At 41.9% G+C, this 26441-nt stretch overlaps 1 protein-coding gene across 3 annotated transcripts in view; it reads left to right on the top strand.

Annotated features, from left to right (window-relative positions):
- Positions 1-26441, top strand: part of shank2b (SH3 and multiple ankyrin repeat domains 2b) — a 1185964-nt gene that overhangs the window by 272734 nt on the left and 886789 nt on the right. For 2 of the 3 annotated variants that reach the window (XM_073049805.1, XM_073049804.1), the window contains exon 2: positions 10259-10382. In XM_073049805.1, the coding sequence (XP_072905906.1) occupies positions 10320-10382 (63 nt within the window). In that variant the 5' untranslated portion in view covers positions 10259-10319. Of the gene's footprint in view, positions 1-10153; positions 10383-26441 lie in introns of all 3 variants that reach the window. The other variant, XM_073049802.1, reaches the window with a different exon arrangement.

Genomic DNA, 26441 nt, shown 5'->3' with positions numbered 1-26441 from the left:
AACAATGTTCCACTGGACCCACAAAGCATGTATCATATACTATTAACACAGTAAACAAAATATTACCATAAATAAGTTGATAAAATATAGTTCAAATTGCATGTAGTGTGCAACACTGATAAACAGTAAGCAATCCAAAACAGTCCTAGTGATGAGATCTCAGTGGTGGCAGGGTATTCATTAGTCTTACAGCCTGAGGGAAGAAACTGTTAACCACTCTGGCAGCCCTAGTCCTGATCCTCCTATACCTCCTCCCTGATGGTAGTGGGTCAAAGAAATTGTGGGATGGGTCCTCAACAGTGCTTTGCGCCCTTCATCTACAACACTCCCAGTAAATGTCACAAATCGAGGGCAGGAAGATCCTGGTGATCATTTGCACTATCCACTGCAGGGTCTTGTGGTCCGATGCCTTACAGTGTGAACTCAAGCTGTTCAATATCCATTTTCCCCTCCCTATTTGACCCTAAAACCAGTTGAAGGGGTTAATTAATTTGAGGGTGATGTCATGCTAAATTTTGGAAGTTTAAAGTTAAACTCGGAAAAATCTGGAATTCCAAGAGCAATAGCCTTTGGAGTTTAGTGCTGGTGCTTAGCTCCTGGTAGGGTCACCCGTGGCAGGTCGAGGGGGAGGGTTCTATATAAAGAATGATCCAACCAAGTCCACAACAGTGGAGCTGGTGGAAGATACTGACACATCACAATGGCTGTGATGGCGGAGGAAGGCTGCAGAGTGAAGGGTTCCCAGTCGTCTTGTATTCCATGCCGCTGGACCCTGACCTTGATCTGTCAAGGACGGCATGGTGGCTGCCCATGCATCAGCCAGCCTACATTAAACAAAGTCACACACATAAACGGCAGGTTCGTCATTAAGGGAATCCACCCTAATATCTTGATAACAGCCCCATAGAAGAAATTCATTCTCGACTCGTGTTCACATCACCATTACTAAATTTGGGACAATTCCCAAGACAGATAGACTGGGCCTCAGTATTAAACTTTATACAAATCTCCAGAGCAAGAGTTAGGAGATTAGTACAGTGGAGGCACAATGGTAAGTTATTGGAGTAATTCAAAGTTCTGGACTAGCCTGTAAAGAACTTGTATGCTCTCTCTGTGACTGCATGGGCTTCCTCCAGTTTCCTCCCACAGTCCAAAGCTGTACCGGTTGGTAGGTTAATTGGTCATTGTAAACTATACCGTGATTAGGCTAGGGTTAAATCAGGGGATTGCTGGGAGGCGCTGTATCTCAATAAATACATAGATTGGTGAATTGTTTATTATTGTCACATGTAACATTGTTTTGCATGCTGTTCAGGCAAATCATTTCAACGCATCAGTGCATCAAGCTAGTGCCCAGAATGCAGAATAGTGTTGCAGTTACAGAGAAAGTGCCAGAGATCTGAATTCAAATCCCACAATAGCAGATGTGGAATATAAATCCACTTAGTCATCTGGAATTTTGAATAAAAGCTATTAGTTTTAATGAAAACCAGTAGAGGAGAAGGCCCTCTGCCAATGAGGAAGACTTCACTGTTTCTGACATCGTGCTTCATCTGGTGACAATCTCATCTCCATGTGAGTTTGTGCGGTCGGGTGCAGGTGAAGGCTGGCAGTAAAAGACAGGGAGTGAAGTACCCTGGTGACTTGGGGAAATGTGTGTTACATTGAGAATGATGGCGTGTCTGCGCCAATGCATGGTGTTCAGAGGAAAAGGATACCTCTCCCCACCGTCTTCAGTCAAGCTGAGTTTCCTTTACCCACCATCCAGGTCATGCTGTCATTATGCTGCTGCCTTCGTGAAGAAGGTACAGGAGTCTTGGGTTCCACGCTACAAAGCTCGGGAATAGTTATTACCCTTCAACCATCAGGCTCCTGAACCAGCTTGGATAACTTCACTCACCTCAACATTTCACAGCCTATGGACTCACTTTCAAGGACTCTTCAACTCATGTTCTCAGTATTATTTATTTAATTTTTGTTTATTATTCTTTGTCCTTGTGGTTTGTTGTCTTTTGCACCTTTGTTGCTTGTCAGTCTTTGTGTGCAGTTTGTCATTGATTCTATTGTACTTCTTTGTTCTACTGTGAATGCCTGCAAGGATATGAATCTCAGGGTAGTATATGGTGACATGTACGTACAGTACTTTGATAATAAATTTACTTTGAACTTGTCATATGTATGCATAATGTTACGGTCCAGCAACAATGAATATATAACTGAGACAGGTTTTTTATAACAAATAAAACATTTATTAAACACTGCTAAAAAAAACCCAAAAGTAAACAAATGACTAACTTAACTGGAAGTCAGCTGTGATACGGCAGCTCGAACAGTTCTTAAAGTGAGAAATGCGAACTCAGTTCTTTAAAATAGTATTGCAAAGAGTCCAAAATGATTTACAGTTATTTAAAGGAGAGACTTCCCTTGAATTAAATCCTCTTTCACGACGTTACTGCTGATCCCAGCCGAAGTATGCAGCGAATACGCAGCGAAACGGGAGTATCTGGTGAATTCAACCATGGACTGCCCCACCTCACAGGGAGTGGTTCTCCTTTTATATCTGGTTGAAAAAAACTATTACATGACCTCTCACTGGCGGGAAAATGACGTCACTCCACCATCACAAGACCCATTACCTCATGTCCAGCATAGCTTCAATTACATCATGGTCACGTGACAGGTACGAGATACCCACCGGGTACGTAATGATAGGAGCAACAGGAAACTTGTGTACAGCAGCCTCACAGGCACATAGCGTCATATAAGCAGCACTCACAAGTAAAAGTGTAAATTAAACGTCACTTTTACAAGAAACACAATTAGAACAGAAAATGACAAATTCCAATTTAGTGTAAGGTGTTCAGAGTGGGGGGTGTGGAGACAGGTCTCTACCAAAGGAGGTGGAAGGCGCTCCTTCTCGCTGCTCACTTGCAGGTCACCCTTGGGCAAGGTGTAGCACCCGCTTAGCCCCCCAATCAGGATCATGCAAAGCAGATGGTGGATGATCGTATGAGCTGCAGGTTGCCAGGCAGACAATCTCCGAAGAGTATTGATAACGGCTGAGGTCACCCGTTTTGTAATGACCCTGCCCAGAAGAAGGCAATGGCAAACCACCTCTGTAATAACATTTGCCAAGAACAATCATGGTCATTGAAAGACCATGATTGCCCATGTCATACGACATGGCACATAACAGATGATCAGAGTGGCCATAGTTCTGCAATGTAGTGGTGATTAGGGTTTTGCCAGGTTGTTCAAGAATTGAATGGTTGAAAGAAAGTAGCTGTTTTGCTATTGATAGAAATTGTTATCTCTCCACTACTTTGACACTTTACAGATGAACATGTAGATTAGGAGCAAGAATAGGCCATTCAGTCCCTTAAGCCTATTCTGCAATTTAAAGAGATCACAACTGATCTACTACTTAATTTGTGATCTCACCAATGAGCTATAGATTTAAAGCATCATCTGCCTATTTTTCTGTTCAGTTTTCTCAGCAGTAGGCAATAACATTCTGATGCCTTTCCTAATCACCTGCTGGACCTGATGATGGGCCTTCTGTGAAATGTGCACAAGAATACCCTGTTAGTTAATATCCCTCTTTTTTATTTCATCTGCCTGTCTTCATTAAATCAATGAGATTGTGGGGGAAGTCAGCTGAATGTTGAAACTGATTTGCAATGATAACTAGGAGATTAGGTATCATTTTATTAGTTCATAGTGCTTCTTTTTACTGCATGTTCCTCCACTGTGAATCTTTCACAATATCTCATTATTATTCTCTCTTTTTGCACAACTAGTAATGGGGATAAGGAAATGGCAGACGAGCTGAGTAAGTATTTTGCATCAGTCTTCACTGTGGAATACACTAGTGGTATGGTGGATGTTTGATAGTGTCGGGGGGCAGACGGCTGTGAAATTGCATTACTAAGGAGAAGGTTCTTTGGAAAGTGAAAGGTCAGAAGGTAGATAGGTCAGCTGGTATACTCCGCAGGGTTCTGAAAGAGGTGGCTGAAGAGATTTTGGAGGCATTAGTAATGAGCTGTCAAGAATCAATTGATTCTGGCATGGTTCCGGAGGACACAGTGCCACACATGAGGCTGCTTAATCAGTTAAGAACCAATGATATTACAGGAAAGATTCTACCATGGATAAAGCAGTGGCTGATTGGTAGGAGACAGAGAGTGGGAGTAAATGGAACCTTGGGAATAAAGTGAGCCTTTCCTGGTTGGCTGCCAGTAACTAGCAGTGTTCCACAGGGATCTGTGTTGGGACAGATTCTTTTTATGTTATATGTCAATGACTTGGTTGATGGAATTGATGGCTTTGTGGCAAAGTTTGCGGATAATACGAAGATAGGTGGAGGGCTAGACAGTTTTGAGGAAGTAGAGGCTACAGAAGGATTTAAACAGATTAGGGGAATGGGCAAAGAATTGTCAGAAGGAATACAGTGTCAGGAAATGTATGGGGATCATGAACTTTGGTAGAAGAAATAAAAGGGCAGACATTTTTCTTATTGGAGAGAAAATGCAAAAATCTGAGTTGCAAAGGGACTTGACATCCTTGTGCAGGATTCCCTAAAGGTTAATTTGCAGTTTTATTCAGTGGTGAGGAGGACAAATGGGAAGTTCACATTCATTTTGGGAGAACTAGAATATAAAAGCAAAGATGTAATGTTGAGGCTTTATAAAGCACTGGTGAAGTCTCATTTGAAGTATCGTGAGCAGTTTTGGGCCCCTTATCTAAGTAAGGTTGTGCTGACATTGGAGAGGGTTCAAAGGAGGTTCATGAAAATTTTTCTGGGATTAAAAGGCTTTTCATATGAAGAGCGTTTGGTGGCTCTGGTTCTCACTGGAATTCAGAAGTATGAGGGATGACCTCATTGAAACCTATTGAACGTTGAAAGGCCTTGATAGAATGGATATGGAGAGGATGCTTCTATGGTGGGGAGTCTACAACCAGGGGACACAAATTCAGAATAGAGGGGCGACCTTTAAGAATGGAGATAAGGAGCTATTTCTTTAACAAGAGGGTGGCAAATTTGGAATTCATTACCACAGGCAGATGTGGAGGCCGAGTCATTGGGTATATTTAAAGCAGAGGGTGATAGATTCTTGATTAGTCAGGGCATGAAGGGATACGGGGAGAAGGCAGGAGACTGGGGCTGAGAGGGAAAACGGATCAGCCATGTGAAATGCCAGAGCAGACTTGATGGACCAAATGGCCTATTCTAACCCTATAACTTATGGTCTATGTACTCTATCAATGCCTCTGATGATCTTATAAACTTCTATCAGGTCTTCCCTCAGTCTCTGCCACTCCAGAGGAAACAACAAAAGTTTGTCTAACCTCTCCTTATAGCACATGCCCTCTAATCTAAGCAGCACCGTGGTAAATCTCTTCAGCATCCTCGCCACAGTCTTCACACCCTTCCCATAATGGAGAAGTGAATGTAATACTCCAGATGCAGTCTAACCATAAGACAATAAGATATTGGAGCAGAATTAGGCCATCTGGCCCATCGGGTATGCACCACCATTCTGTCATGGCTGATTTACTATCTCCCTCAACCCAATTCTCCTGCCTTCTCCCTGTAACCTTTGACACTCTTATGAATCATGAACCTATCAACCTCTGCTTTAAAAATACTCAATGACTAGGCCTCCACTACCAAATGAGGCAATGAATTCCACAGATTCACCACAATCTGGCTAAACAAATTCCTCATCTCTGCTCTATAGGGATGTCCTTCTATTTTGTGCCTGTGCTTCTAGTCCTGAACTCCCCCATTATTGGAAACATACTCTCCACATCCTTTCTATCCAGGCCTTTCAATATTCAATAAATTTAAATTAGATTCCCCCCCACCCCCACTTTAATCTTCTAAACTTCAGCGAGTACAGACCCAGAGCCATCAAGCGTTCCTCATATGTTAACTCTCTCATTCTCGGGACCATTCTTGTTAACATCCTCTAGATCCTCTCCAATGCCAACATGATCTTTCTTAGATAAGGGATCCAAATCTGCTCACCATATTCCAAGTGCTGTCTGACCAATGCCTTATAAAGCCTTAGCATTAAACCAGAGTTTTATGAAGCTGTAACATAAATTGCTGACTCTTGAATTGAACATTTTAACTAAAGGCAACATTATCATGAGTTTTCCCTAGAAGCCTGCCCATTATTTATGCTGTTCCTGATTTCACAAAAGAATAAGATTGCTTGATCATGATCATATTGCTTTTCCCAGGACCATGCTGTGTTATTTTCCATCAACACAGCAGGAATTAAATCACAAAAGAACACTCTATAGTTTTCTGGGACTTGCAGTGAAAGCTCTATAATGCAAATCTTCTTCATGCCTCATCACAATTATTAATTTTACTGTTTCATTCTCATTTTAAAATGCTTTCTCCCCGAGAATATCATTGCCTTGCTGGGGAGGGATGCTGCGGGCAATCTAGATGGTGTACTTTTCAACAAGAGTATAATAGAATTCACAGTGCGAGCTGGACAGTGGGAGACACACTGAAGGGAGGAAATCTCAATTGTTGTCATGAGTGAAACATCATCTGTCCTGGGTGACAGCAACTCTGAAGACGTATTCCTGGGCCCAACATATTGATGCAATTATGAAGCGGGCACAGTGGCAGCTCAAGCTCATCGGGAGATTGAGGAGATTTAGTATGTCACCAAGTACTGTGGCAAATTTTATGGATGTACCGTGGAGAGCATTCTGACTGGTCGCATCTGGAGTGAGGGAGCATCTGAACAGGATCGGAAAAAGTTGCAGAGGGTTTTAAACTCACCCAGCACCATCATGAGTGCTAGCCTCCCCACTGTTGAGGAATCTTCCAAAGGTGATGCCTTGAAAAGGTGTCATCCATCATAAGCTTCCCCACCACACACCACATCCCCAGTTCTCATTATTACCATTAAGCAGGAGGGTTCGGAGCTGGAAGGCACACACTCAACATTTTAGGGTCAGCTTTTTACCTCCTCCATCAGATTTCTGAACAGACACGACCTGAACACTACCTCACTATTTTTGCTCTCTTCTTGCACTACTTAATTAATTCTTAATATATTTATTATGATAGTTCAAACTATACTTTGTATACTTTACCATGTTGTTGAAAAAAAACAAATTTCACAACATATGCCAGTGATACTAAACCTGATTCTGATTCTACCATTCTGAGGATAAATTGGCATATGTAATATTGGCAAGCATCAGTTCATTACTGCATCACTTGATGATACAAGTCAGATTTAGACTCAGATTTACTTATCACATGTACATCAAAACATGCAGTTCAAGTTCAGGTTTACTGTCATTTAAGCATACACACATATACAGCTAAATTAAAGATTGTTTCTCTTGGGCCAAGGTGCAAAACACAGTACATACAAATAGTTATAATCTAGTGCATGCAGTCACAAATAATATTAGCACAGTCCCTGAGTGTCATGGCCTGAAGATCACTGCTAGCATAAAGTGTGAGGTGCATGTTTATGTCTGTAAGATATAGGAGCAGAATTAGGCTATTTGGTCCATTGAGTCTGCTCCACCATTTCATCATGGCTGATCCATTTCACTCTCAGCCCCAATCTCCTGCCTTCTCCCTGTAACCCTTCCTGCACTGACTAATCAAGAACCTATCAACCTCTGCCTTAAATATACCCGATGACTTGGTCTCTCCAGCCACCTGTGGCAATGATCTCCATAGATTCACCGCTCACAGTTTATGTAAGACAGTATGTTTCTGGCACTATTATAATAAAGCAAGCAGTCATGTAATTATGTGAAATAGCAGCAATAAAAGATGATAAGTGACTAATGTAGGATCTGCGTATCTGTGAATTGGGGGGAAGGGACAGCAAGGTGTTCAAACAAGGTATAAGTATATTGTTTGTGTTAACAACCAACACACCCAAAGTATGTGCTGGGGGCAGCCTGCAAGTGTTGTTACACTTTCCAGCACCAACATAACATGCCCACAGTATTCAGCAGAACTTCACAAGCAGCAATAACAACAGAACAAAACAAGACAACAATGAAACATCTCCATTACCCACCTCTCACTCAGATAGACAGGCCTCCAACTCCTGGGCAGGCCATCTGTCATCAGTACGTGTAGAATCTTGTCATGTATGTGAACTGCTGTATTTCCTCACGTTGCAAGTTACCACAATGGACTGGGATGTTGCCACAAACTACCAGGATATTGCCAAGGTTCTGTGTTTATGGATTTGGACTATGGACTTATTCTGTCTTATGGTTCTTGTATCCTGCGTTGTCACCCTTTGTTCCTTGTTTTTTTTTCTGCGGGGAGGTGGGTCTTTATGGGCCGATATTCTTGTTGTGTTTTGTGTGGAGAAGTGGGGGGTGGTTTGGGGCATTGATGATCATGTTGCCATTCTTATTTTGTGCAGGGGGAGGGTGGGTTTGCTGTTTCACTTTGAACTGAATTCCATGGTTTTGCTTTGTTTCGTGGCTATATGGAGAAGAAGAATCTCAGTTGTATACTGTATGCATACTTTGATAATAAGTAAACATTTGAATCTTTGAATTCAAAAATCTTCCTGAGCACTGAAATATCCACAGATTCCCTGAGGTAGAGAAAGACATCTTAAGAATCCTTGTTCCTTAATATCTTGAGGTCGTGCTTGCTATGCACTGTAAAACATGCCCTGCTTAACCGAAAATAATAATGAGCTTGTTGTATGCTTTTGATTGGTATGTCACTTAGAAGTATTCAGGAGCAATTTGAATGGGGTTTCCCAGGTAAATCTACATTCTGTGTTCAACCAATGCTTCTGATGTTTGTGCAATGGAGTGTCCTCAGCATTAATTCCCAGTAAAGCCTTGTAAAGCCTTTCAAAGCAATATAAGATCAGTATAATCCCCCCTCACAACATATATACATAGTTGGTACTAACCTGCACTGAAAGTTTAATCTTTGTTAAACAGTTGTATGGATTTTTTCTGAATCCTTGCATGCTACAAATGCATCCTAGGTGATTTTCCCAAACAAGTCATCAGAGATGAAGCATGGCTCGCACTTGAGTATATCACGTGGGCGTGTTACGTTGACTCCAGAAGTGTGGCGACACTTGTGGACTGCCCACTTAACATCCTTGCTGATTTGATTTGAAGCAAGGATGAATTTTGCTGCAAGTTTTTATGGTCATATGACAAATAAAGCTAAACTATAAATCTCTTTAATGTCATCATCATCATGATGAGCCGTGTTGTATGACGTGGGCGTTCATGGTCTTATCTACGACCATGATTGTTCCTGACAAATTTTTTTTACAGAAGTGGTTGCCATCTCTTTAATGTAAGGTAAATAATCTCAGGTAAAGTAGTGGGAAGAGCAAAGTGCAGTGTGGGCTTATTTAAAGTAGAGGTTAATTGGTTCCTGATTAGTAAAGGCATGAAAGGTTATGGGGAGAAGACAGGAAAATGCTCTCCTTAATTTGCGGTGGAGGCTAGGTCCATTGGTATATTTAAGGCAGAAGCTGATGGTTTGTTGATCGGTCAAGGCATCAAAGGATATGCCGATCCAGGATCAGCAATGATGGAATGGCAGAGCAGACTTGATGAACTGAATGGCCTAATTCTGTTGCTATGTCTTATAGTCTAATGGGGTTGAGAAGTCAGCTAAAGTGGAATGGTGGAGCAGACTTGATGAGCCAAATGGCTTGATTCTGCTCCTATTTATTATGGTCTTATTAGTGTGCTCAAGCATGGGTTGGGCAATCACTTGGTGAAGCATCTGGACTGGCATTGTACCAGTGATGTTTTGATTGTACTCAGGAATGCCACCACTGTGCAAAGTGTGACATGCACACTTCAAAAGGTGGAGGGCTAAGATGGAGAGGTATGTAATGTTGAACTTGTTTCTGTGAAATTAGAGAGAGCTGTTTTTCATATCTAGCCCATTCTTTTATGTAGTGCTTGATGTCATAATAAGTAAGGAATTATTTTATCTCCTGGGAGAGATTATATTGGATAAAAACCCAAGTTCATTCCCTTCCATACATTTCTGTCTTCCTTTAATAATCTCCATTTTCCTCTCCTGCCATGTGAACCTTCTCTGTAATATTTTAGCAATACGATAATTTCTGTTTTTATTCTGTCCTGGTAGCTCCACAATATAAGATAAGCTCCGCATGCCGCGAAGTCCAACATCAAGTGAAGATGAGATGGCACAGAGTATTTCTGATTATTCTGTTGAATCTGAATCCGACAGCTCTAAAGAAGAGACAATCTATGACACCATCAGGGCAACGGCAGAGAAACCCATCACCAAGATGGAAGACATGCAGAGCAACACACTGGTCATCAGAGTCCTCATCCCTGACTTACAGCAAACGGTAGGAATCTCATCCTTCACCTTTCATTTCCAATTAGTTTCAGAACACGGCACCTAAAGGAAACACCAGAGGATATGTCCAGTATTGTGCTTCAAAGTTATTAGTGCAACAGCTTCATATATTTAGAGCACTTGAGAGTATTGTATGCAGTTCTGGTTGCTGCACTACAAGATGGAAATGGTTGCACTGAAGAGAGTCACCAAGGTGTTGCCTGGATTGGAGCTTATGGGAAGAGATTGGATAGGTTGAGGTTGTTTTCTCTGGAGTGAAGGTGGCTGAGGGGTAACCTGATCAAAATATACAAGGTAAAGTGAGGCATAGTCCGGGTAGGTAATTAACACAAGAGATTCTGCAGCTGCTGAGGAATCCAGAGTAACACACACAAAGTGCTGGAGGAACTCAGAAGGTCAGGTAGTATTTATAGAAAGGAATAAGTAGTTGACATGTTGGACTTCTCCTTCATTAGGACAATTGGTATCTTTTACTCAAAGTAGTAGGATCAAAAACATGAGGAAAAAGGTTCAAGGTGAGAGGAAGGACTTTTAAAGTGGATTTATACAACAAGTTGCTGTTGTCTGGAAAATGTTGCTAGTGTAGGTGGTGAAGTCAGATGCAATATTGTGTTTAAGAGTACTTTAATATAGAATGGTCCAGTAGCGTAGCAATTAGCATAACGCTTTATAGTGCCAGTTGTAAGATTGGGGTTCAAAGCCCACCAATGTCTTTATTAGAAGTTTGTACATTCTCCCTATGGGTTTCCTCCAGGTGCTCTGGTTTCCTCCCACATTCCAAAGATGTATGGTGAAGATTAGTAAGTTGTGGGCATGCCGTGTTGATGTTGGGAGTGTGGTGACACTTATCCCAGCACATCTTCAGAATGGTGGTCGTTGATGCAAAAGATACATTTTGGGGTGCATGTGACAAAGCTAACCTGATTTTATAGAAAATATCAGCAAGGCATGGAAGGGTATGTTGCTCATGCAGGCAAATGGGATCTGTGTGGGTAGTCATAAAGGCCAGTATGGGGATGATGGGCCGGTCAGCCTGTTTCTAAACCTCTGAGAGAATGGGTGTCCTAAATAAACCACAGGGGAATTCCAGTCCAAATGAATTTGGAATTAAGTGTTATCCTTAGTGATGATTGCACCTGGGGGAAGCCTACGCGGTCAGGTGGAGAAATGTTCAGGCTCCTTACAGACAGCAGCAGGATTGAACTCAGGTCGCCAGCACTGTTAACAGTGGTATGCTAACGGCTACACCACAGCGTCAAATTCAGACCAGCTCACTAATCACAATGCTTTCACCACTTTGAGAGTTCATCATAGGACCATCAGATATTGAAGTAGAATTAGGCTGTTTGGCCCATCGAGTCTGCTCCCCCATTTCATTAAGGTTGATTTATTATCCCCATTCTCCTGCCTTCTCCTGTAACCTTTGATACTTTACTCATCCAGAACCTATCAACCTCTGCTTTAAGTATATCTAATGACTTGGCCTCCACTGACGAATTCTACAGTCTCACCACCCTCTGGATAAAGAAATTCCTCTTCATCTTTGTTCTAAAGGAATGCCCTTGTACTCTGAGGCTGTGCCCTCTGGTCCTAGACTCCCACACTATAGGAAACATCCCCTGCACCTCCACTCTATCTAAGCCTTTCAAAGCTCTGTAAATCTGAACAAAGCTTCACTGTTCTGGAGATCCACCCAGCTATCTCCTCACTGAACCTTTTGTCCCTCCACCTGAGCAGGACTCCAGTCATACAGGGCCTTGGTGAAACTACATCTGAAGTACTGTGAGCAGTTTTAGTCCCCCTTCCTACCAAGGATGCACTTCTTTGGAGCGAGGACAATGAAGATTCAGCTGACAGATTCCTGGGATGGAAAGATTGCTGAGCAATAAGTGATGAAGTTGACTTGGTTTGTATTCTGTAGTGGAAAGAAGTTGCTATCCCTGTCAGCCCTCATGTGACACCAGACCCAGCTAACAAAGCAGCAAGTCCAAAAACATATCCTGTCGGTGATGGAGGAAAACAGTACTTAAGGAAGATAGGGAATAAGAGCAAGTGTAGACCATATGGATTACCCTTCAGTTACCCTTGTGGCTAATCCTCAACAACAATGCCTGCATAATGGCTCTATTCTTTAATTCCCCAGAAATGATTTCTGTATCAAGGGATTACAAAGTTTATGTTTAATTGGACATTTGGTTCCGTTCACTGAAACTCTGTGGACCACGAAGACAGGAAATCAATAGAGAAGTTAAATTACAAACATATCAACATGTTTCTTCCCTTGCACATCCTTTCTAATGCCATACTGGGAATTCTACGGTGCCAAATGCAAAATACTGGAAGGCATCCACTTAAGATAAGTGGGGAAATTTTAAGGGAATCGGGAGTTTTTATAGACAGAGAGTGGTAGATTACAGTATTGTGCAGAAATCTTAGGCACATATATACCTAGGGTGCCTAAGACTTTTGCACAGTTCTCTATTTGTTAACGTGGAGTAGAGAGCATGTCTGTGAGGGTGGAGTGCAACGGAAAGGGTGTGGGACAAGTGACAGAGAAGGAGAGCCAGGGGTGAGAGGGGGTGCACGGGTGCAGACACACCCAACCCTGAGATACCAGGCAAGGTCATTTGATTCCAAACAATTGGTTTATTGATTATTACAGAATATCTTTCTGGTGCTTCCCACTCTCTTCCCTCTCCCCACTCCCTTCCCAACCATGATTCCCCTCTCTCTACCCCCTTCTCACTCTCAATCCACTACAGAGACCCATATCAGAATCAGGTTTATCATCACTCACTCATTGTTTTTTTTTTCTCCTGTGTCAACAGTACAGTGCAGTATGTAAAATTACTACAGTACATGCAAAAGTATTTGATACCCTAGCCATATACATGTGCCTTAATGGTGAAAAATTAAATAAACAGTTAAATACATGTAACTATCAGATCACAGCCTAAATTATCAAATCTACTGAACAGCTGAGATATACAAATTCAAAAAATCAAATACATTTGCAGTTAAATGGTGATATGAATGTCACCATTGTCATCAATGTCCTTCAGGAAAAGAAATTGCTATCCCTATCTGGTCTAGGTCAAACTCAATCAATGATTTACTCTTGCATGGCAAAAGGGTGAAGATACAATTCTCAATATGCAGGAGATTGGGAAAATCAGGTTGGTGGTGGACTATAGGAGAGGGAATTTCTGGAGTGCCTACAAGATGATGTTTTAGAGCAGCACATGGCTGAGTCCGCGAGGGGATCCGCTACTCTAGATTGTGTTGTGCAATGCACCAGAATTGATTAGAGAGCTTAAGGTTAAAGAACCCTTAGAGAAATTGATCATAATATGATTGATTTTACCCTGTAGTTTGAGAAGGAGAAGCTAAAGTCCAATATATCAGTATTACAGTGGAGGAAAGAGAATTACAGAGACTTAAGAGAAAAGTTGGCCAGTATTGACTGGAAAAAAAAAACACAGGCAGGGATGACAGCAGAGTAACAATGGATGGAATTTCTGGAAGCAATTTGGAAGACACAGTATATATACATCCCAAAGAGGAAGAAGTATTCTAAAGAAAAGATAACAGGAGAAGTCAAATCCAACATAAAAGCCGAGGAGAGGGCATATAATAGAGCAAAAAATAGTGGAAAGTAAGAGGATTGGGACACTTTTAAAAACCAACAGAAGGCACCTAAAAAGCCATTAGAAGGTTAAAAAGGATACAAAAGTAAGCTAGCCACTAATATTAAAGAGGATACCAAAAGTTTCTTTAGATGCATAAGTGTAAAAGAGAGGTGAGAATGGACATCGGACTGCTGGAAAATGATGCAGGAGAGGTAGTAATGGGGGACAAGGAAATGGCTGATGAACTGAATAAGTATATTTCATCAGTGTTCATTGTGGAAGATACTAGTAGTATAGTGGAAGTTCCAGGCGTCAGGAGTCATGAAGTGTGTGAAGTTACCATAAATAGAGAGAAGAATCTTGGGGAAACTGAAAGGTCTGAAGGTAGAGAAGTCATCTGGACCAGATGGTGTACATCCCAGAGTTCTGAAAGAGGTGGCTGAGGAGATCGTGGATGCAATAGTCATGATCTTTCCAGAATCACTAGATTCTGGAATTCTTCCGGAAGACTGGAAAATTGCAAATGTCACTCCAAGAAGGGAGAGAGGGAACTATAAGCAAGTTAGTTTGAATTCCATGGTTGGGAAGATGTTGGAATCAATTATTAAGGATAATGTCTCAGTGTACTTGGAGGCACATGATAAAATAGGCCATCGTCAACATGGTTTCCTCAAGGGAAAATCTTGCCTGATAAATCTGTTGGAATACTTTGAAGAAATAACAAGCAGGATAGACAAAGGAGAATCAGTTGATCTTGTGTACGGTACTTGGATTTTCAGAAGGCCTTTGACAAGGTGCCATACATGAGGCTGCTTAACAAGCTACGAGGCCACGGTATTACAGGAAAGCATCTAGCATGGATAAAGCAGTGGCTGATTAGTAAAAGGCAAAGAATGGGAATAAAGGGAGCCTTTTCAGGTTGGCTGCCAGTGACTAGTGGTGTTCCATAGGGGTCTGTGTTGGGACTGATTCTTTTTACGTTAATTGAAGGCTTCGTTGCAAAGTTTTCAGAACACATGAAGATAGGTGGAAGGGCAGGTAATTTTGAGGAAGTCAAAGGGCTACTGAAGGACAGATAAATTAGGAGACTGGGCAAAGAAATGGTAGATGGAATACAGTGTTGGGAAGTGTATGGTCATGCACTTTGGTAGAAGAAAGGAAAGGGTTGATGACTTTCCAAAATAGAGAGAAAATACAAAAATATGAGGCACAAAGGGACCTGCGAGTCCTTGTGCAAGATTCCCTAAAGGTTAGTTTGAAAGTTGAGTCTGTGGTGAGGAAGACAAGTGCAATATTAGCATTCATTTCAAGAGGACTAGAATATAAAAGCAAGCATGAAATGTTGAGACTTTACAAAGCACTGTTGAAGCCTCACTTGGAGTATTGTGAGCAGTTTTGGACCTCTCATCTTAGAAAGGATGTGCTGAAACTGGCGAGTGTTCAAAGAAGGTTCACGAAAATGATTCCAGCATTGAATGGCTTGTCATATGAAGAGCGTTAGATGGCTCTGGGCCTGTATTCACTAGAATTCAGAAGCATGAGGAGTGACCTCATTGAAATATATCGAATGGTGAAAGGGTTTGATAGAGAGGATGTTTCCCACTGTGGGAGAATCTAAAACCAGAGAACACAGCCTGATAATAAAGGAGCATCCTTTTAGAACAGAGATAAACAGGAATTTCTTTAGCCAGAGAGTGCTAAATCTGTGGAATTCTTTCCCACAGGCAGCTGTGAAGGCCAAGTCTTTATATATACTTAAGGCAAAGGTTGATAGATTCTTGATTGTCAGGTCATAGAAGGATATGAAGAGGAAGTAGAAGATTGGACCGAGAGGAAAATTGGATCAGCCATGATGAAATGGTGCAGCAGAAGCGATGGGCCAAATGGCCTAATTCTGTTCCTATATCTTATGGTCTAACTACCCTCTGAGATGGCCTGGTGAGCCATTAAATTAGTGGTGGACATTAAATGCCAGTCTAGACTATAGCATTCATTGCTCATCAATGGCCTGATCAATAGATATATTTTTTATCTCAGGGTGCCATGGTCACGTAGTGATTAATGGAATGCTATTACAACTCTGATGTTTGGAGTTCAGAATTTAATTCTGGTGCTGTTTGCAAGGTGCTTTGTACGTTCTCCCCATGACCATGTGGGTACTCTGGTTTCCTCCCACATTCCAAAGACATAACGGTTAAAAGGTTAATGGGTCATGGTCAATTGTCCTGTGATTAGGCTTGTGTTAAGTAGATGGGTTGCTGGACAGTGTGGCTCATTAGGCCGGAAGGACATGCTCCAAGCTGTATCTTTAAATAAATAAAATAAAACCTGCCAGGCCAAGTTCTAACACAACTTGTGAATCAATACTTCGACTGATTATCAACCAATGAATGGCACAGTTAGTGCAATCCTATTACAGTGCCAGCAGCTTTGGTTCAATTCCCATTGCTGTCTATAATTGGGTGGTATGGTCTCATTCAGCCAGAAGGGCCTGGTATCTGTGCTGTATCTCTAAGCACGACATTAAAATTAAACATAAAATTTAAAAATTATATTTAATTTACCTTTGAACACAGACCATAGAAGAGCTCAGAAACAGACCCTTTGGTCCACAATGTCTATGCCAAACACTAAATATCCTCTGCCTGTACGTGATCCATTTTCCTTCATACCCTGCCAATTCTGTGCCTATCTGAAAGCCTCTTAAACACCACAACCTCCTCCCCAACACAGCGATCGTCGCCTGCACACCACAACCCCCATACACACCGTTCTCCCCGCGCTTACCATAGACGCTGCACGCCCCACAACTCACACACACACTGAAACCCCATGCTTACTGCACACACCCCACATGCACCACAACCCTCCATTTCTCATACATCCATGTTCCTACAGTACAGAGAACAGTACAGCACAGGAACAGGCCCTTCAGCCCACAATCTTGTGCCAAGCCAATTAAATCAGTAATCAAACAGTCAACTAGGTTAATTTCTTCTGCCTGCACAATGTCCATATCCTTCCATTTTCTTCACATTCATGTGCTTATCTAAACGTCTCTTTAAAATCCCTAATATATCTGCTTCTACCACCACTGCAGCCTGCAATTTCCAGGCACCCATCACCCTGCGTAAAAAAACTTGCCCCTCACATCTCTTGAAATGACCCCCTCTCACCCTAAATGCATGCCTTCTGGTATTAGACATTTCAACCCTGGAAAAAAGATACTGTCTGTCATTCTATCTGTGCCTCTCATAATCTTATAAATCTCCGTCAGATCTCCCCTTAGCCCGCGACACTCTAGACAAAACATCCCAAGTTTGTCCAACCACCTGTTATAGCACATGCCCTCTAAACCAATCTGAACCCTCTCCAACTTCTGACTTTTGAATTCAGTGCTTTGACTTGTAAAGGCAAGCATGCCATCGTCCAATGAAACATACAGTACCGTACAAAAGTGTTTGGCACATATTCAGAGCTTGACACCCAAGACTTTTGCAGAGTACTGTAATAATTTTATATATTGCACTGTACTGCTGCCACAAAAAAAATTGTTTGGAATGAAATGACCTTGCCTGGTGTCTCAGGGGTGGGTGTGTGTACAACCATGCCACCCCCTGGCCAAGGCCCTCCTTCTCTGCTACCTGTCCCACACCCCTCCCACGGCACTCCACCCTCACCATTCCCAACATTCTTTGCTCCCTCCAGATTTACAAACTCACTCTCTGCTCTATGTTGACAAATACAGTACTGTGCAAAAGTCTTAAGCACTCTAACTTTATCTATGTGCCTAAGACCTTTGCACATCACAGTAAGATTGAAGCACAACATTGGAGTTTTTTTTTACAAACATTAAAAACAAAATTAATATGCAATGTCGATGTATATATTTTTCTCAATATGAGTATTACACCTGAATGAATCTTCCAACGGCATCGGCTGTATTTGTGAACTGGAGGGAACAAAATTGTTGCACAACCAGAAGGGTGGAAACGGCCAATACATGTCTGGACAGACTCTCCTCATTACCATGACAACATCCTTGTATGATTTGTCTGTGCTCTGTATCCTGCTAGCTCATCCATCCTGTTGCGAGGTGTCAGAATTTTAAACATTGTACTCTATCATTTGAATTTGCAAGTGATAATTTCAATTGAATTATCCCTCACACTTCACAAGTGATTGTCTCAGTTGAATGGTATTTCACAAATTCATAATTTCATGGGCTACTACTCTTTGTTTATATCCAAAGCATCTTTGAACACTTGGTTTCAGTAAAACAGTTAAACATTTCCATGTATTTCGTTGGAGATTTTATATGTTGGAACATTAGTTCTGATGTGATAGCTGAGATGTTATGGTGAGCCATGAATGCATTTCCACTGAGTTTTAGCATTGGACATGTCTCAAGGAACTTCTGCAAAGACGACATTCATTCTTAGTTTGAGCCTGAGGAAGGAACCTTGTGTACACTGAGTCTGGCCACAGGTTAGCCATGGCATCAGTGAATGATGGAACATCCTCAGATGGCCTCCGAGTTTCTCTGAAACTTGTACCATTAAAAACACTGAAGGAAAAAAGAGTAACACGCACAAAACGATGGAGGAACTCAGCAGGTCAGGCAACATTTATAAAGACAAATGAAGGGCCAATGTTTCAGGCTAAAATCCTTCATCAGTAATGTAAAGGAAGGAGAGAGGGACCAGAATTAAAAGGTGGGGAGGGGGGAAGTAGTACAAACTGGTGAGAAGCAAGATAGGTGGGGGTGGGGGGAGAGGAGGGGGATGAAGTAAAAAGCATGGAGGTGATAGGAGGAAAGGGTAAAGGGCTGAAGAAGTAAGAATTTGATGGGAGAGGAGACTAGTCCATGGGAGGAAAGATAGGACTTCAGTAGACTGAGTTCATAGTCTTACTGTGGCATGTGTTAATATCTGATGCCATTAGGGAATTCTAATCAATTGTATTTCAAAGTTAGAAGAGTCAAAGTAAAGTTTATTGTTGGATGCACAGGCACATATATGCACAGGTTCAATGAAAAGTCCTCCCAGTTATTCTTCCCGCTGTCTTCATCAATATCTCTCGCTCCTCCATCTCTCCTCCTCCTAAACTCTCTCTAAACCTCCTGCCCATCTCTCTACCCTCCTCAACCCTTCTCCCTCTCCCTCTTTCCCCTTCCCACCCCTCTTCTCTCTTTCCCTTCTTGTCCTTCTCCAACCTTTCCCATCTCTCTTCATTTCTCTTCCCATCTCATCCCTCTCCCGATCCCAATCCTTCTTTTGCTCCTTGCTCTTTATTGCTCTCTCCCTCCCTCCCATCTCTCTCCTGTTCCCTTGATGCTGACCACTCTTCCCCCTCTGTTTTACTGTTTGTTTCTTTCATCCTTTCTTGGTTGGCTCCTCTGTCAACTATCTGCCTCTCACTCCTTAGTCTGTTGTCTGTCACTCAGTCTTTGGATGTCCGTCTCTCTTGCACATCTACTGTCTCCCTCCCTCAATCACTGCCATCGGCCCTTGGTATTTAATCATTGGTATTACCACACGGTAATGAGCAACTGAGATATAAAAAAACAATTGGGGTTTGTATTTAGGAGTGGCCAGGTATACCCTGTTAATCTTTGACACTATCTTTGGTTCTTTAGACACATGTAAACCTTAGCAATTTTTTAAAAATGTAGTGATTTCCAGTGCCTACTTTCCTTCCCAATTAGTGGGAATTCCAAAGGGGCATCAATGGAAATTGTGAAATTAACCCAATTAATGCAGCTCATCAGGGAGCTGCCTGTCCTCTATTGAAGGAAATTAGATTCAACTCCAGAACAAAAGACAGAGCACTGAGGGAGAACAAAATGTGGATTTTCAGACGTCATTATACAGCCTTTGAAAAATTGCATTCCTGAGGCGTAAGCTCCCTGCAAATATTTAACAGTTATCAGAGAAATTTTTTGATGGGGAAATGAGGCTGTCTTATCCATCATGTCCATGCCAGATGAAAACAGACTTGGGTTAATTCCAGTTTTCTCCTTGTAGACCAGTACAGCACAGGAACAGGCCCTTCAGCCCACAATATCTGTGCTGAGCACAATGCCAAACCAAATTAATCTCTTCTGCCTGTACATGAAGCACATCCCTTGCCGGTGTTACTAAATGCTATAATAACTATGCCTTTTCTCCAAAAGTAAGGCTGCTAGTGGGCAATTTTGCTAATTACAGTGATGTTATGGAAGTGATAGAGCACAGAAACTGGCTCTTTGGCCCACTGTATCCCCATTGACTATCAGAATTAGGTTTAATATCACTGGCATATGTCATGAAATTTATTGTTATGCGGCAGCAGTACAACGCAAAATGTATTAATAAAAATGTAGTCACACATTTGCAACGTGTTTTTGTCATGTAAGCGTATTGAGGCAAATCTTGTCCTGTGCTTTCCATCAGAACAACGAGCTCTCTCTGCCATTGATTTGATTTGATCTATATGAAAAGTATGCAAGTCAAGCTTTTCACTGTAGCTTCGCACATGTGACAGTAATAAACCAATATCAATACTGAATCTTGGAATTTTGCTTTTGAATATGAAAGGCTAAGATGTCCTGATTGAGAAGTGATACCGGCTGTTAGCTTGCCCATCACCAGACTCCATCAATAGAGTCAGGCTTGTTGTGATTGCCCCGCATCAGGCCTCTCCAATATAGGGCTATGTAGTCCTGAGGTTAGGTCAGAGACCCTATTCAAAGCTCAAAGTAATTTATTATCAACTTACATATACGAGGGTATGTCACCATATACAAACCTGTGATTAATTTTTAAAAAAATTTTTTTAATTAGTTTTTCAAAGCATTTTACAAAATTAAAAACCCCAAATCCCAATGAGGAGCATTAATACAGTGCAAGATTAAGCGTACAATAACAATATGCTACAAAGGAAGAGAATTTAACAAAAAAAGCACCTAAATTAAAGACAAGTGAGCTTAGCGTCCTCCCCAAGCCCCACAACACAAGAAAAAAACAACAACAACTCCAGACCAACCACCACACAGTATAAAGAGTATAAGTCCGGACAGTCAAACTCCCAGACTGTGAATACACTTAGCAACAGAGGATAATAATGCCTACTACCAGAAAAAAAAAGGAGCTGAAAGCAAGGGACCGAAAAGAAAAAAAAAGAAAAAAAAAACCCTAGTCAAGAGGAAGGTTATGAAAGTACTCGATAAAAGGTCCCCAGACCTTATGGATCTTTAGATCCGAATTAAGAACCGATTGAATAGCTAAGGCAGATTTAGTAGGTGATCTGGTAACAGAGGACAATCGGTCCAGTTTAGGATCCAACCAACAGTTGAAATCACCACCCAATATAAGAGAGTATGAGTTTAAGTCTGGTAGTGAGGAAAAAAACCATTCAAAAAAGTTAACATCATCAAAGTTGGGGGCATACAGGTTTGCCAGTGCAAGTTTAGTGTTATATAGTTTACCAGAAACAATGATAAAACGGCCTTTTGTATCAGATATTTTATTATGGAGTCCAAAAGGAATATTTGAATTAATAAGAATGGAAACTCCCCTAGCTTTAGCGGCAAAGGATGAATGAAAATGCTGACCCGCCCACTTTGACAGAAGCCGGGAGTTATCAAAACAATGAATATGAGTTTCTTGAAGGAAAGCAATGTCAGCTTTGAGTTGTTTGATATGTGAGAATACCTTCCTTCTTTTAACAGGGTGGTTCAGTCCCTTTACATTCCAGCTCACGAATTTAAGTGCACTAGCCATTATCAATTACTAATGCATAAAAGGCAGCAGGCATGTAAAGTGATTAATTTTCTTGTGGGCATACTCAATAAATCTACAGAATAATAACCATAACACAATCACTGAAAGACTTGGGCATTCAACCAGTTTGCAAAAGACACCAAACTAGGCAACTACACAATGAAAGAAATAATAATAATAAATGAGCAATAAATATCAAGAACATAAGATGAAAAATACTAGAAATTGAGTCCATAGATTGTGGGAATATTTCAATGACAGGGCAAGTGAAGTTGAGTGAAGTTATCCCCTTTGGTTCAAGATCCTGATGGCTGAGGGATAGTAACTTTTCCTGAACCTGCTGGTGTGGGTCCTGAGGCTCCTGTACCACCTTCCTCATTTTTGTAGCTAGGGTGTGTAAGACTTTTGCTCTGTACTGTGTTTGCCAATGTCGAGCAGAGAGTGAGTTTGTAAATCTGGAAGGAACAAAGGATGTTGGGAATGACGAAGGTGCAGGGGAGTCTGACAGGTGGCAGAGAAGGAATCCCAAGGGCGGTGGTTGACACAGGTGCAGGCAGACCCAGCCTGCGACACATGGCAAGTTCATTCAGCAAGGAGAGGAAAAAAATTGGGCAGATGCTGCCTGGTACAGCAGGGAGAAGGAAGTTTAAAGAGGGCTGCCGGAACGCACAGTCCTTGCGAAGTGATGGGCGTCACAAAGGAGGACAGGCGGGGATAAAGGTAATGATGCAAATCGGAGTAAGTAGCAACTGGATGGCACAATGTGAAATCTAATTGGGAATGGTTGTTGTTTGAAGAGAGCACAGATGCTCCTCGCAGTCATGAGTGGCTGAGGGGTCAGCCAATAGAAGTGCATAAGATTATGAGAGGCATAGATAAGCCCATTAGACATCAGAGCAAACTTAGACCAAACCCATTGAATTTGCTCTGCCTTTCGATCATGGCTCATTTATTTTCTCTCTCCTCCCCATTCTCTTGCCATCTCTCCATAATCTTTGCCTGCCTTACTAATCAAGAACCTATCAACCTCCACTTTAAATATACCCAATAACTGGGCTGCCACAGCCAAACGTGACAATGAATTCCATTGATTCACCATCCTCTGGCTCAAGAAATTCCTTCTCATTGCTATTCTCAAGGGACATCCCTCTATTCTGAGTCTGTACCCTTTGGCCCTAGACTCCCTCATTATAACAAACATCCTCTCTGTGTCCACTCTGTCTAGACCTTTAAATATTCAATAGGTTTCAATGAGATCCTGACTCATTCTTCTAAACTCCAGTGAGTACAGGCCGAGAGCCATCAAACACTGCAATGGGATAGACGGGAAATAGTATGTAAGAATATGAGAGTGCAGAAAGTGATCAGTATATAAGATTATGAGAGGTATAAATAGCATAGATTGACAAAATCTTTTTACCTGCGGTAGGCATATCAAGAACAAGAAAGCATAGATTTGAGGTTAAAGAAAGGCTTTGCGTTGTGCACTGGCAATATTGGAACCCAAGTGTAGAGGAAAGAAGGACTCTGTTGTAGAGATGGTGACGAGAGTTTATTCATATTAGTTCCAGAAGAACATCGGTGACTCAGTTGAGTGACACTGTGAGAAGTAACATTTGCAAAACCAGGACCCCACAATTAGTGCTAATCGGGCATCCACTTAAATAATTATGTACTTAAATAATACAATAGACAATAGACGGTAGGTGCAGGAGTAGACCATTCAGCCCTTCTAGCCAGCACCGCCATTCACTGTGATCATGGCTGATCATACACAATCAGTACCCCATTCCTGCCCTCTCCCCATATCCCTTGACCTCGTTATCTATAAGAGCTCTATCTAACTCTCTCTTGAATGCATCCAGAGACTTGGCCTCCACTGCCTTCTGGGGCAGAGCATTCCACATATCCACCACTCTCTGGGTGAAAAAGTTTTTCTGCATCTCTGTTCTAAATGGCCTACCCCTTATTCTTAAACTGTGGCCTCTGGTTCTGGACTCATCCATCAGCGGGAACATGCTTCCTGCCTCCAGTGTGTCCAATCCCTTAATAATCTTATATGTTTCAATCAGATCCCCTCTCATCCTTCTAAATTCCAGTGTATACAAGCCCAGTCGCTCCAATCTTTCAACATATGACAGTCCCGCCATTCCGGGAATTAATCTTGTGAACCTACACTGCACTCCCTCAATAGCAAGAATGTCCTTCCTCAAATTTGGAGACCAAAACTGCACACAATACTCCAGGTGGGGTCTCACCAGGGCCCTGTACAGCTGCAGAAGGATCTCTTTACTCCTATACTCAATTCCTCTTGTTATAAAAGCCAGCATGCCATTAGCTTTCTTCACTGCCTGCTGTACCTGCATGCTTGCTTACATTGACTGATGTACAAGAACACCTAGATCTCGTTGTACTTCCCCTTTTCCTAACTTGACTCCATTTAGATAGTAATCTGCCTTCCTGTTCTTGCCACTGAAGTGGATAACCTCACATTTATCCACATTAAATTGCATCTGCCATACATTTGCCCACTCACCCAACCTGTCCAAGTCACCCTGCATTCTCATAACATCCTCCTGACATTTCACACTGCCACCCAGCTTTGTGTCATCAGCAAATTTGCTAATGTTACTTTTAATCCCTTCATCTAAATCATTAATGTATATTGTAAACAGCTGCGGTCCCAGCACCGAACCTTGCGGTACCCCACTGGTCACAGCCTGCCATTCTGAAAGGGACCCGTTAATCACTACTCTTTGTTTCCTGTCAGCCAGCCAATTTTCAATCCATGTCAGTACTCTGCCCCCAATACCATGTGCCCTAATTTTGCCCACTAATCTCCTATGTGGGACTTTATCAAAAGCTTTCTGGAAGTCCAGGTACACTACATCCACTGGCTCTCCCTTGTCCATTTTCATAGTTACATTCTCAAAAAACTCCAGAAGATTAGTCAAGCATGATTTTCCCTTCATAAATCCATGCTGACTCAGACTGATCCTTCGACTGCTATCCAAATGTGTCGTAATTTCCTCTTTTATAATTGACTCCAGCATCTTTCCCACCACTGATGTCAGGCTAACCGGTCTATAATTCCCTGTTTTCTCTTCCCATCCTTTCTTGAAAAGTGGGACAACATTAGCCACCCTCCAATCAGCAGGAACTGTTCCTGAATCTATAGAACATTGGAAAATGATTACCAATGCGTCCATGATTTCTAGAGCCACCTCTTTAAGTACCCTGGGATGCAGACCATCAGGTCATCAAGTAACACAGAATCCCTGAGCCTATCAAAATCAACTTGACAAACTTAAACAGAAAGCACCAGGAGACCATGTTAGGAAGAGTGAGTCACTGGAAAATAACACAACAAAATCTAAACAATTATTGACCATTGTTAAACAACAATTAAGGTGCTCGAAAAACATGGGAGCCTAACACTCTCCAGTACAGGCCTGAAGAGCTCATCACAAAAGGAATTTTAAAGAAGATCTGAGAACATAACTTCTTTAAGCAGTGAATAGTTGATATCTGGAATGAGCTGCCCGAGGAGCTGGTGGAATCTGATGCAATTACTATGTTTTTGAGATATTTAGAGACAGTGTGTTGGCGCGTGGCCAAGTGACTAAGGCATTGGACTAGCGATCTGAAGGCAGTTAGTTCGAGCCTCAGCTGAGGCAGCATGTTGTGTCCTTGAGCAAGGCACTTAATCACACATTGCTCTGCGACGACACCGGTGCCAAACTGTATGGGTCCTAATGCCCTTCCCTTGGACAACATCGGTGGTGTGGAGAGGGGAGACTTGCAGCATGGGCAACTGCCGGTCTCCCATACAGCCCTGCCCAAGGCACAAATCCATGGTCTCTCGAGACTAACAGATGCCTATACAGTCACACTAAAATAGGCAAGGTGTAGAAAGATATGGACCTAATGTGGGAAAATGGGATTAGTGTAGATGGGCTTGGATTAAGTGTGTCACAGGACTGGCTTCTCTACAGTACAACTCTGTTTTCGTGAGCAATGTATAACTTCCAGTGTCCATTAGAGACCTGTTCAAGGCACACCATCTCTGCTTCTTGGTGGCAGTGGATGTTTCTGAGGCAAGTTTTTAACCCGTTGAAAGTTCTTTGACGGAGCTACAGGAGTTGATTGCATCTCTCAAAACGATTGTTTTACGAGTCTGTAGCTTTTGTGGTTGTTCGTAACAAGCAATTAACTTAGAAGTTGTCAACCAAATACATGATTTCTGAAAGATTAAGAAGATACCCAAGGAAATGAGGTAGAAACTTAAATTATATTCTTCATCTGTGTCAAAAAAATAGTCTGTCGCTGAGATGGTAAGATGGAAGTAAGCTTGGCAGTGGGAGTGGGGCTGGCGGTGGATGACGTTTGGTGTGGGTTGGTTGCCAAAGGAAAAATAGTCTTCTGGTAGGATCTGAGGGGGTTTTCAGCAGCATCAAATGGGCAAGTTTTCCCAGCTCAGGCTGTTTAGAGTGGGCTATTGGACTGGACAACAGAATGGAATTAGGTTTATTATTGTCAGGTATACCAAGATACATTGGAAAGCTTGTCTTTCATACTATTCATACAGATCAGATCATTACACAGTGCACTGACGTAGAACAAGGTTAAACAATAGCAGGATGGCATGATAGAGGT

Source organism: Hemitrygon akajei, chromosome 6, assembly GCF_048418815.1.
Source record: "Hemitrygon akajei chromosome 6, sHemAka1.3, whole genome shotgun sequence".
Lineage (NCBI taxonomy): Eukaryota > Metazoa > Chordata > Chondrichthyes > Myliobatiformes > Dasyatidae > Hemitrygon > Hemitrygon akajei.
Note: the sequence above shows the minus strand (reverse complement) of the source record. Positions and strands in the feature narration are given on the sequence as shown.